Consider the following 12700-nt stretch of genomic DNA (forward strand, 5'->3'; position numbering starts at 1 on the left):
CAGATTTTTACGGCAGTAGCAGCTCGTCAAACACATATTCATTTACTTCATTATGTTTGTTTGTTGTTGTTTTTTATGCATATTTGTTGAACGCGCCCTGCCGTAAGGAATTTATTGTTGAGTGATGATTTTGTAATGTAAGCCTAAGCTTAAGCCTTAAGCGAACGCATTACAAACGCGCACATGCTTCTAAATATTGTGTGTGTAGTCTACGTGGCTATAAGGAATTGAATTTGTATGTTGCCAGGGAAATAAATGAATATATATGCACTTTCATGAAGTACATTTTCGCCATGAAGTGCAACATCATTAAAATTGCAAATAAATGTTGCTGTTTTTCGCCGAATTTCCGGCCACGGTTTCGATAACAAGACAGCTAGCTAGCTTTTGGTTCATGGAGGGAGGACGAGTAAAAGAGTTATATTCAGAAGGTTAAAACAAAGCGCTTAGTTTAAGTTGCTTGCAACGCGTTGCCTATAATGTTATTTAGGTAGTAATTTCAAAACTAAATTTTGACGGATTTTGAAAAAATATAATTTATTTGCTTGCTTAATAGTTTGTTTTTTTTTCAAAGAAGATGGTCTAAAAGCACTAGTTACCGATTTTGTTTTTATAAGAAAAATAAACTATAGGTAAATATAATTCTTGAATCCTTAAATACAACACTGCAAGTGTTAATCACGTTCTTATCTGATCAGTACCGCAAGGTCTGGCAACTAATTATATGAAATGTTCTGATGAGGTCATCAAAAGTTAACATCCAATAGTTCGCTCTATCGATATTGATATTGAAATAAGTAGGAATAAGGTTCATTAATATTGTATACAAAGCTGCAATCATGTCAACAATATTACTATTTCAGTGTAAGTTTGAAATAAATGTTAAACGGTTAACTATTAGAGCGTTCCTTTCACTTCAAAGTGGCTAAAAGATTTTTCTCACAGGTTTTCTTTCATATCATACAAGCACTCAGCTGTATAACTTAGTTCCCGAGGTATCATATAAGCGAAAGCCAAGTGTGTGCACCAGATTTCAAGGTCAAATGATAAGTAAAAAGTTAAAAAAGGTCTAACTATAAAATATAGATCACAAAGCAACTGCATGTTGTAGTAACAAATTAATCTAGTAATGCGTAAGGTAAATGCAATAGAGTTGCAATTTAGCTAACGAAACTCTTTTAATAATGATAATCTAGTGCTCTGTTATCTAAGTAAGTATTTTGTTATATCTTCTTCTACAACTAAATATTATTTTTTTCTTTTTTAATTCAAAGCTTTTTGGTAAAAAAAAAGTAGAATTTCATTCTTGGCAGCTTAAAAGAGCCCAGTTAATGCTCTCGCATTTATTTTAATTGCAAATTCTATACGCTTTTCACTCTCTACTGGATTAAAAAAACAACCCCTTGTATCCATAAATAGTACATTGAAACTAATAAAACATAATACTATGTCAACGTTATCTAAACTCCGATATTTTATTATTATTATACGTATTAACTCGTTTCAAACTAGTTTGGGAGTAGTTACAACATACCTACTACAACACTGTTCACTTCAAGGGAAACACAGTTTACAAACATATATGTATATACGAACATTGATGTATACTCCCGCCTGCATGAATTATCTCGCGAAAATGAAATCATGTTTCCCGCCACACACGGCGTATACGTAACATTCATGTAGCATCTGCTTGCCAACTGAAAATTGCATTTGTTTACAATCGCGGAAATTCGTGTTAATCAGCTTTTTCAATTTGAACGCAATATGCTGTGCACACGGCGAGGGTTTAAGGGAAAACACTTATTAGGAAGTTACGAAAATCGAAATTAAAAATAGTGCTACAAATTAAATTCATCGTCGTTTGACGCAAACCTGACATCATCTTACGCAGTCACGAAGCTTTTATTTGATGATTTTGTATGCGTCCAAAAACGAAGTTAATTATATAACTAGTTTCTGTGGCTTTAAACGATTTGCATGACAAATAGACTCATTTAAATACGTATATGCCAGCGAATTTGTAAGATATTTGTGCGATTTTAGCAGCTCGGCGCTGTTGGTTTAAATCACTTTCAAACATTTTTCTGTTGTCTACGCAACGAAACTATTAATAATACTAATAAAGGTGTTTCATAAAGTTTCATTTTCAGTACTATGTATTAGTCATATGTACATGATTGATAATTTGTTTTAAGTTTGTATTTTTTGGCTAATAGTTTTAAAATAACAAAAGTTGCTATTATTTGCATATCAAAATCGTCCATTAAGCAGAAATGTTAAAACTTATGTAATATATTCAAATATAATATTTTGTATATATATTAATAAGTAATACTGATTATTCTTTTTAACAATTTATTAGTCCTTGGTACCATTATCTTTACCATGTATAGATATGTATTTGAGTAGTAGAAATTTTCTTTACAGTATTTCTTGTTTTAAAACCATATAGTACTTTCAAATATTTTTCTTAGAAAATTCTTTATGTGAAGTGAAGAGTGAAATAAGTAATTCTATAATAATCAGCTCTCTTCATAAACTCTTTTATTTCAAATAAAACTCCTCTCATAGAACTCATATGCATATAAAAAGCTGTGTTCATAGCGGCGTCATTAAAAACATCCCAGAAATTTGTATAAGAAAATATAAAATATTTGGAGTAAGATTTCAGTTCTAATTCCGCAATCTTAGCATACCTAAAGTTTTCTTAGAAAAATATTCATCAAGAGTAGACTGAGTATTGTAGTATAATAAACGGCTACCCTTATACTATAAAACTCATTTGCCTTAGAGATTTGAATGGAAACAATATAAAATATTTTGATCAAGGTTTTATTTTAATAAAGTTATCTTAGCGTTTCAAGAGAAGCCTTGAAGCCATTTTTTCACTTTAATAAAACCATTTTCGAATTATATTAATTTAAAAAATACTTCAATATTATACTCTAGTACTCTAGTACCCTCATTTCCTGATACATATTCATACTCATACTTATTATATCAGCAGATCAGTCCATTTGCCATCCCACTTCGAAGAAGAGGACCTCATATAGATGATGAGATATGAACACCGACATTTTAATATTATTTATATTGAATTCCGCACAGGATTGCTGGGAAGGGAGTTAACTGCGTGAGTTTATTATAGTGCAGTCTAATGTTTTGTAAAGTCGTAGTATATTATTATTTTATTTCGTAATTTTCGAGCAAAACAAGGAACAGAATTATCCAATATACATACATACATATCAAAAAGAAAGAGTTTGTACATTTTTATTCAATTGTCACTTTTCAAAAGAGAATTAGAGATACTTATGTATATTGAAAAAGAGTTGCCACCTGCCGAAAACCAAGACTGAAATAAATACGATTTATTTTAAAAATGTTTGATAAAATATACTTCTTAGAAAGCCCTAGATCAATATCAACTGAGCACAGTTTAAAGAAAATATTTGGAATTAGAGATACTTATATTGAAAAAGAGTTGCCACTTGCCAAAAATTAAGAGCTAAATAATTAAAATTTAAGAAGACTTTAGATTAAGATCAACTAAACACAATTTATATAAAATATTTGGAATTAGAAATACTTATATTGAAAAAGAGTTGCCACCTATCGAAAATTAAGAGCTAAATAATTAAAATTTAAGAGGACTTTAAATTAAGATCAACTGAGCACAATTAAAAAAAATATTTGCAATTAAAGATACTTATATTGAAAAAGAGTTGCCACCTATCGAAAATTAAGAGCTAAATAATTAAAATTTAAGTAAACTTTTGATTAAGATCAACTAAACACAACTTATATAAAATATTTGGAATTAGAGATACTTTTATGGAAAAAGAGTTGCCACCTGCCGAAAATTAAGAGCTAAATAACTAAAATTTAAGAAGACTTTTGATTAAGATCAACTAAACACAATTTATATAAAATATTTGGAATTAGAGATACTTATATTGAAAAAGAGTTGCCAACTGGCGAAAACTAAGAGCTAAATAATTAAAATTTAAGGGGACTTTAAATTAAGATCAACATAACACAACTTATATAAAATATTTGGAATTAGAAATACTTATATTGAAAAAGAGTTGCCACCTGCTGAAAATTAATAACTAAATAATTAAAATTTACTTTAAAATGTGGGATAAAAAATATTTTTTTAGAAAGCCTAACATCAAGTTTCTTTATTACAGTTGCTGCCTAACGTCAGAAACTGAGTTTAATTTAAAAATTAGAGATAAAAAAATAATTTTTAGAAAGCTTTGGATCAAGTTTTTTTTATTAGAGTGGCCAACTGTCAGAAAACTAAGAGAAAGCCTTCAGCAAAGCATACATTTATATTAAAACTTGTTTGCTCAGTGTTTGAGCGTTACCACCTTTTAAAAATTGTAAAACTGCAAGATCTTATAAATGTTTAAGAAAATCCTCGGCAAAGTAGATCTGTTTTGATTATATGCACAAATATTTTTTACCTATTTCCATTAAAACAAAAATTAATTTAATTTTTAATTGAACCTGTTTCTAATCTAAACTAAAATGTCTTTATACATTTTTTCTCGTGGGAAAGATTTTCAAACCAACTGAATTAAATAGAGTAGATTTTATTTCAGCTTTTGGTATTTTTAATAAAAAAATTATTGCCAAAACTAATTAAAAATAGTCCGCCACGTAATTAGCTTAATTATTTCGCAAGCACTTTTTATATACGCACATATATACATAAATATAAAAAGACGTACGTATGTATGCATGAGATCATAAAGAGTGAATCCAGCTGAGTAAAGTTTTTGCTAGCCAAAAATAAAATAAAACACATCTTGCATTCTTTATTTAATTATTCTAACACACGATTTCTTAATTAATGACTCTCACTACTTGTACGAGTGAAATCAAAAGCTACATGAGCTAGTTCAGCAGAAAGCAGAAGCGCGTCAGCACGCATGCGCGACCTTCACTTCTACTTGTACTCGCGCTGGAAACGAGTTCTGTTACTCTTTCTTTTTATTGGCGGTTTTGCAACTTCGAACAAAGTCTCTATGTATGCTTCTGCGCTTGTAGGTGTATTTATAATGTATTAACCAATTCTTGGCAGCGAATTAATGCAAATTTTTTATAATAAATGCAAATATTAATGGTTTGATGTTAGCCTTTGCGCCTCTTTTATTATTATTTTACCTCTATGAAATTACTAGCTATACAAATACTATATAGCAAACATTATATTACACTCAGACTAGGTAGTTAAAATATTTAGCAGTTTAAACGAGTTAGTATGATTATTAGTGGTTTAAATCACGGAACCAGCTCAACTGGTAAGCGTAAATATGTATGTATATATTGTTACCAGTAGCAAGAATTGAAAGCCTGAAGATTCTAAGTTTCCTGATTTATGGTATGTCTAAAAAATATTTTTTCTAAATAATAATTTGAATTTTTGAAATATTGTATATTTAGCATACGATAAATCAATATAAGTTAAGTAATTTTTTACTAAACTTCACTATAAATACATTCCTATATTGCATAAATTATTTTCTGCCAGTTATGTATATTACTACGTAAAGAGCAATAATTTCTTAAGAGCTGCCTCTATGTACAACAACAACATTGTTATATGCTAAGTATGTAAATAAATGCTAGTTATCAACCACAAATTGCCTTGAGAAGTCAAAACAGCTGGCCTCAAAACAAGCAGATCGGCGCCCTTACAGCAGAGCAAATACAATAAAACAAAGCATTTTAACTAAGTAGTTTAGGTGCCGTTCACACTGTGTGCGGCATGTTAATCTTTTACATTTATAAAGCACACTTCATGCCGCAAATTTTGAGAAGATGTAGAGTATCATGACATCCGGTAAAAACTTACAAGAACCACATGAGTACACACGTTGTTAACTTAGTTAAACGAAAGGAAACTTATGGAGCGCATACATATGTACTACATACATATATGATATATGCTGTATGAAAGCTGTGGACATTTCAAGGGCTACCGGCTTCTACATACCTGTAATATGTGATATATGTATATACCTGATTATGTACTTCTAGTACTAAGAACTCGAGTTAGCGTTAAGTTTTTGTTTTAGCAACTTTCAAGTTCACGTAAGTCACACTACAATAAAAATACTCATATAATATTAATCATATTAACGCTCGACCGTTTTTTATTTTTACTAATTTTTGATATAGTATGGTAATGTGAGTATGATTAATGAGTTTTTGAGTGACTAAACAAAAAATTTCAAAATATCGATTGCATTCATTTTTTTAACACTGTTATGTTGATAGCGTTTTAAAATATTGTGTGTCAAATTTTTGACGTTTTCTCATTCACGCGTAGTACGCTTTATTTAAATCCGTTCATCAGAGGAATGGATATGGGTAAACCTTTGAAAACAACAATATAACCTATATAGTTCAAAATATATAAATAGGTCTAAATATCTATAAGTGTTCTTCGCTTTTTGACACATTTGTCTACAATACAATTCATGATTTTCCAGTGAAAACACAATGTTATTGTTTACTGTTTCCTACATATTGTTAGGGATGGAATATTTCTAACAGATTATTGATAAGCGAATTCGTGTATGATTATATACATACATATGTATGCATATACCAAACGAGAAAATATATTCATAATATACACAGAGAGTTTATAAGTTTTCCTACAATTTTAGCACTTTCCGTGTGCACTTTTTGAACCCACAATGCACTTAGCTACTCGAAATGGTTAGCGCGACATAGTTTTAAATATTACAATACAATGCAGCCCATAACTTATGGCCTCTATTTTTTTTCTATACAAGAACATGCAAAATTCCGCCAGTAATCATAAATTTCACTATTCATGGCAGTTTTAGTGCCGTCATTAGTTTTTCCAATTCTTTTCATAACTGTCAACCACTGCTTCGTTTCATTAAACGAGCGATTACGAGTACAGTAATGCAATTGTCACCGTAGCGAACAAAGACAGGAAATATTAAGTGCATAGCGGTTTGCTCAATAAATTCCAGTAAGAAAACGAAGTGTGTGCACTTTTTAGGGTGATCCATTCCATAGCTATAAACTTCTTATAAGTTTGGTTCTTGCAAAAAATATTGATACTTAAGTTTTCAGCAAATAATATTATTTAAATATTATTTTTATTTAATTATTATTATTAAATAAATATTATAGCGGAGTAACTCTAGACTCTCTCTTACATGTTTTTGTTGCCTGGCAGCACAACTTGAGAGATATTTTTCAAAAGGTTCTGCATGTTTTTCTTCTAAACACTTTTTAAGCCTTCCAGAAACACTGGATTATTTTTGAGAAATTTGCTTTTAGAAGATTAAAGCTTTACTTTTTAGAAAAGAAAAAAGTTCAGTAATTGTAAAACCTACTTTATGTCAGAGTTTCACGAATTGTACCAATTTAGCGAGAAGGTATAAAATATTATCTCATCCCACTGTAACCGCGGATTTCGAAAATTTCCAGCACAAGAGCAATTTTTTTATATTCATAGATTTTTTTTTGGTGTTGGAAAAATATGCTGGGGCCAAGAACTGCAATTTAATCGCTTTTACCGAACTTGTTATGACAATAACGGTTTTGAAAGCCATAATATAACGCCACCTAAAGTGCAAAATAACATAACATCACTGCTATAATTTTTCTAACGAATTAGTTTAAAATTAAAAAAAAAAAAATAATCCATGAAAGGACTAACATGCAAACGAAAAAAAAAATCCATAAAAGGACTACCCTAGCATACCAAAAAATATATAGTGAACATTTAATACAAATCTAAGCCATCGAAAAATAATGCGTTTAATCCATCATTATTGGCAGCAACTGCAATGGTTGCAAAAATCGTATTTGTCCACGCAGCCACGCATGCGCACAACGCAGCGCAGTTGGTCAGGCGAAGCGCTGCTTGGAATGCATGAATATACTATGTAGTACTCAAGTGGATACGTAACTGTCAATGCACCAACAAATATTTTTTATATAAGCATACAGTAACGTGCACACGAATAGGGAAGCTCAAATGCTGTGATGACAGTGCGAGTTGATAAAGTCGTAGAATAAAAAAGAAGTTTAAAAAATACAAAAAACGTTGGTTTTATACATATTTACTCGTATTCATGCAAATGTCTTTATGCACTTATCTTTATTAACTTTTTATTGATGAATCGACGAACTTTATGACATTGCCGCTAAAGCATTTCTTTGATTTTAAATATATTTCCAATCTTTTTTTTTATATTAAATATGTGCATATAAATATGCATAGCGCAGTATGTGTTACTTACCGGAAGCATTTTGTCTCTTTTTATTTTCCGTCAATCGCCTTTTTTCTTGTTGGCACTTTATGAATGCTTTGGCGGCTTTGTCCCTTCCAAAGTTTAATATACACCAATTAGTATGCAATTTACGGTATTTATTACGTTTGGCGTGTAGTTAATAAAAGTAAATAAAATCAGGTCTGAAATTTCGTAAATTAATTAATTACTTTTATTAGAAACAAAAGTCTTGCTGCTCTTCAATAGACATAACATTTAGTTAAGTTTACTTATTGCTGTCAGCTGTCAGTTTTCTTGATATTTTTACATTTCTACTGTCAAATCAAACCTTAGTTTGTCATTTTATTTCTAAATAAATAAAATTTATTTTTTTTTCTTGAAATATATGGAGCGCAACCTCTAAATACATATTTTTTAACAGCAATTGAGAACCGAGTATCTAACAAAAGTATGGTTCTCATAATATAGAGCTTAAGTCTTTCAATCTGGTAAGGTCTTTAATATTATTTTATTCTACTAGGCGATTACTCTACGATACGTTTAAAAAAAATTTATTTATGAATTGAATTGAGTTAAAGAAAGCATTTTGCTGCATTCATCTATCACCATTGATAGTTACGGTTCCTTCTTCATTTTCGAAGAAAAATGGGCCGATGACCAGACCAAAATCCACACCATACAGTGATTCGTGCTGGGTGCATTGAATAAATTATAAGTATACGTGCACTTTGAGCGATTGTTTAGTCTATCCTATTATCTCTGATAATGGAAATCCCTACAATAATAACTGAAGTTGAGTGATGTTTTGCTAAGTGGAAATATTAGCGGTTTTTTAATACCCCACATCCACCGGGGCATATGGGAGTAGATTCTGTTTAGAACAGAGCTAGACAATATAGAGCACAATTGCAGTATGGCAATGAAGTATTGTATATATTTATAGACCTATGCCTGCACAAAGTTTTATATAAAAAATTGACAGAGTAACTACGCAAAAGAAAAAAAAGTTCTGTTTTTTAATATTACAAATTTGAAAGATTTTAAAATACTATTTTTATATTTATAATAAAAATTATATTAGTTTTATATCAAAAAAGGAAAAAAATTGAAAAAGTACATCAAAAAAAATTTATTGAAAAAAAAAAAAAAATATTAAAATACTTTAATGTTTTTAAAATACAGTTTTTATACTTTGTAAGTATTATAAACAATTAATTTCTGTTTATATTTTTTAATATTATAAAAAATTTAATACTTTTTTTCAGGCATACTAGGTCTATAAAAGTGAATACTTTATATTTAAAAAATATAAATTTTTAAGCAATTTTATGAGAGATTAAATATTATATATATTTAAAAAATATACATTTTTAAGCAATTTTGAGAGATTAAATATTTTACATTAACAAATTTGTATATCTTTAAATATTTTTTTGCTTTTTAAATTTTTAAAATTTTTAAGTGGTCGTAAAATATTATATTTATTTTTTCTGAACGTTATAAATATTATAAAATAGTTGAAAAAAATTTTAAATTTTAATTTTAAAATTAAAATTAAAAATTAATTTAAAAAAAATAAAATTAATTAATCGAAAATGTCAATTAAATAATATATAGTAGCACATAAAACAAGAAAACTGACAGCGGCTGCACTAAAATGTATTTTATGTTTTTTTTTTATATATTTAAAAGGATTTTTTATATTTTTAGCATTATAAAAAGTTGTATTTGGTAGAGCAGTAGTGTTAACGTTGAAATTATTTAAACAGTAAATAAAACAAATAGTTTTTACAATTTTGAAATTTTTTATAAAATTAATTGCATTTTAGTCTTGAAAATTTTCTATTTTTTTCATAATTTAATTTTTTCCATTTTTAGTTTTTTAGTAATTTAGTTTTGTAAATTTTTATTTTCATAGCTATTTTTCATCTTTCAAACATCGAGCTGTTTGCATTTTTCATGTTATTTTTTTCACACATTAACATTTTTTAGAACGCTTCGTTTAGCGAATCTAAGCAAATCGTTAATTAATAGCAGATTTAAAAATTCCATAGTTTCGCAATTTATCCAAAACAATTCACTAACGAAGCAAAGTAGCTAAAATGACAATTGCGCAGCCGCAGCGGCAGCCACAGCTTCAGCCACAACCATTTTCAGCTTGTCTGTAGAGTTTACGCAATTGCTTTTCATTTCGCACCAAAAGAAACTGCGAATCACCACTGTTCACTTTCAGCTGCTGCTGTGCGCGTAGCAACTCTGTACGAGTATATGTATATTTTTCAGCTGGCGCTTATTTATAGATCACGTCGGTGGAAAACACACAAAAATTCCAACAAAAAAATCAAAAAACCAAGCAATAATGATTCGAAATTTGTAGTATGCATTGAAACCGCCGCGTCATGCGCGCTGTATCCGCAGCAATAACATCAAAGTATGTACATAATGCATATGTGCATTCACATATGTAGTATATAAGTGCACATCAAAGGATGATTAGTTGCAAAATATTTTAAATACATTTTAATTATTTTTTTATTAATTTTAAACATTTTCTTGTATTATTATTTACTTTTAATTTTTATTAAATGTTAAATATTAGCTTTGAGCGCGTTTATTTATTTCGAGTTTGTATTAGACCGTTTTTCATATAATTTTCACATATACATATTTACTTGTTTGTATGTATCTTCGTACATTATGGTAGTCTTTCGCATTTTTATTAAATAACAATACACTTCTTTTTCACTACGTTCACTCTTGTGGCCTTACTTACTTCGTTTCAACCGCTAAGTCAACATTACCGTTCAAGAGTCACCGTTGCACTGATTCCAACTGTTGCCAACACGGTAGCTTCAAGCCATAAAACGTGCCACGAGCTAGCCACCAACAGCAAAACAACAGCCAGTAACAGCAAAAGTCAGTCCATACATGCAAAGTAGTCTCTGCAGCGTTGGTAAAACAACAAAGATAGCTCGCAGAAGACCACTTCACCGCCGCCAACGTCGTCCTCACAGCACACACAGGTGGTTTTGTTGGTTCACTTTTACGGTTTTGTATTGTTGTTTTGCTACTACGACAAGTGCCACTCAAGTTTTTCTTGTTCATCTTTTTATTGCCATTTTCGCATATTTTCACTGAAGTCAACTAAAAGCAACAACTACAAACAATATTCAAAATAAATTCATACAGCAGAGAGCCATGACAGAGCGCTGAGTAGCTTTGAGCAGCAGCAGCTGCAACAGTAACAGCCATAACAGCAGAAAAGCCGGTTATGTTACCATGTTGTATTTAAAATATGTACCAACAAACAACAAAGCAACAAACAAATAGCAGCAATCCACCACTAACCAACTCTGTGAACCAGTTAGATTTCGCGCGGTTTATATATGTATGGCTCTGCTATTTATTTTTTAAACACTCGTTATTTTTTATTGTTGTTGTAGTTAACAGCATGCAACGGGCTTAAAGTGCCTTATAAATTAGTTCTACATACCTATGTTGACTTAATTATGTTACGGTGCAATTTTATGTCACTCATACGACCCAGACGACAGAGAGCAAATTTATGTGCGTACACTGAAAAAAATTAAAGAAGATATATAAAAAATACATAAAAATAAATAAATGTATGCGCATTAAGTACAAATAAAAAAATAAATAATTATAAAATAATGATAAGAAACAAATAAGTAGTCAAAAAGAATTTAATTTAAAAAATAATAATAATTAAAAAAAATAAGAAAAAAATTAATAATAAAAGCAAAGAATGATAAATGTAAAAAATAAATATAAAATAGGAAATTAAAAAAAATAGTTAAAAAATTTAAGAAGTAAACCAAAGTAATGATTTAAATAAAAAGCTCAGAGATTAATATAGCAAATTAAAATAGGGAAAAGTGCAAAATAAAAAATGTAAATTAAGAAATATATAGTATATTTAATTTAATATTAATAAATATAATACTAGAATACGTAATATAGCGAATTTAAATGAGATCAAACAACATTTCTCTCTCTACTATAACCAAAACACAGAAAAAATAATACACTTAAAAATTATAAACAATAATTGAAAAGTTATTCCTGGTTGATATACCATTTTCCACAATTTTTTCTCATATAAAAAATGAAATATTATTTTATTAGAATTTTATATTGTTACAAACATGCACTATTAACAAAGACATTCTGAGTTTTTTGGACAAAAATATTTTAAACTCGGCCACTTCAGATGACCCTTCGGAAAAAAGATGCGCCTGCGTGGGCAGGATAATTTCTTACAGGATCACCGAAAGTGAAAAAATACGTGTTTTAGTTAAAACCTTAACTTAGAACTTGGACGAAGGAAAAAAAAAATAAAATTGGGATTTTGGCAGACATTTTTACAAAAAACAAAAAAAATC

The 12700-nt window shown here is 29.2% G+C and overlaps 1 protein-coding gene across 1 annotated transcript in view; it reads right to left on the reverse strand.

Annotated features, from left to right (window-relative positions):
- The window catches only part of LOC105222986 (mucin-16), a 114591-nt gene extending 103381 nt beyond the window's left edge, over positions 1 to 11210 (reverse strand). Inside the window, 2 exon segments of the mRNA XM_049454895.1 lie at positions 8307 to 8479; positions 11071 to 11210. Coding sequence (XP_049310852.1) covers positions 8307 to 8315 — 9 coding nt within the window. The 5' untranslated portion in view covers positions 8316 to 8479; positions 11071 to 11210.
- Between the last annotated feature and the right edge of the window lie 1490 nt (positions 11211 to 12700).

Source organism: Bactrocera dorsalis, chromosome 4 (assembly GCF_023373825.1).
Source record: "Bactrocera dorsalis isolate Fly_Bdor chromosome 4, ASM2337382v1, whole genome shotgun sequence".
In the NCBI taxonomy this organism is placed as follows: domain Eukaryota; kingdom Metazoa; phylum Arthropoda; class Insecta; order Diptera; family Tephritidae; genus Bactrocera; species Bactrocera dorsalis.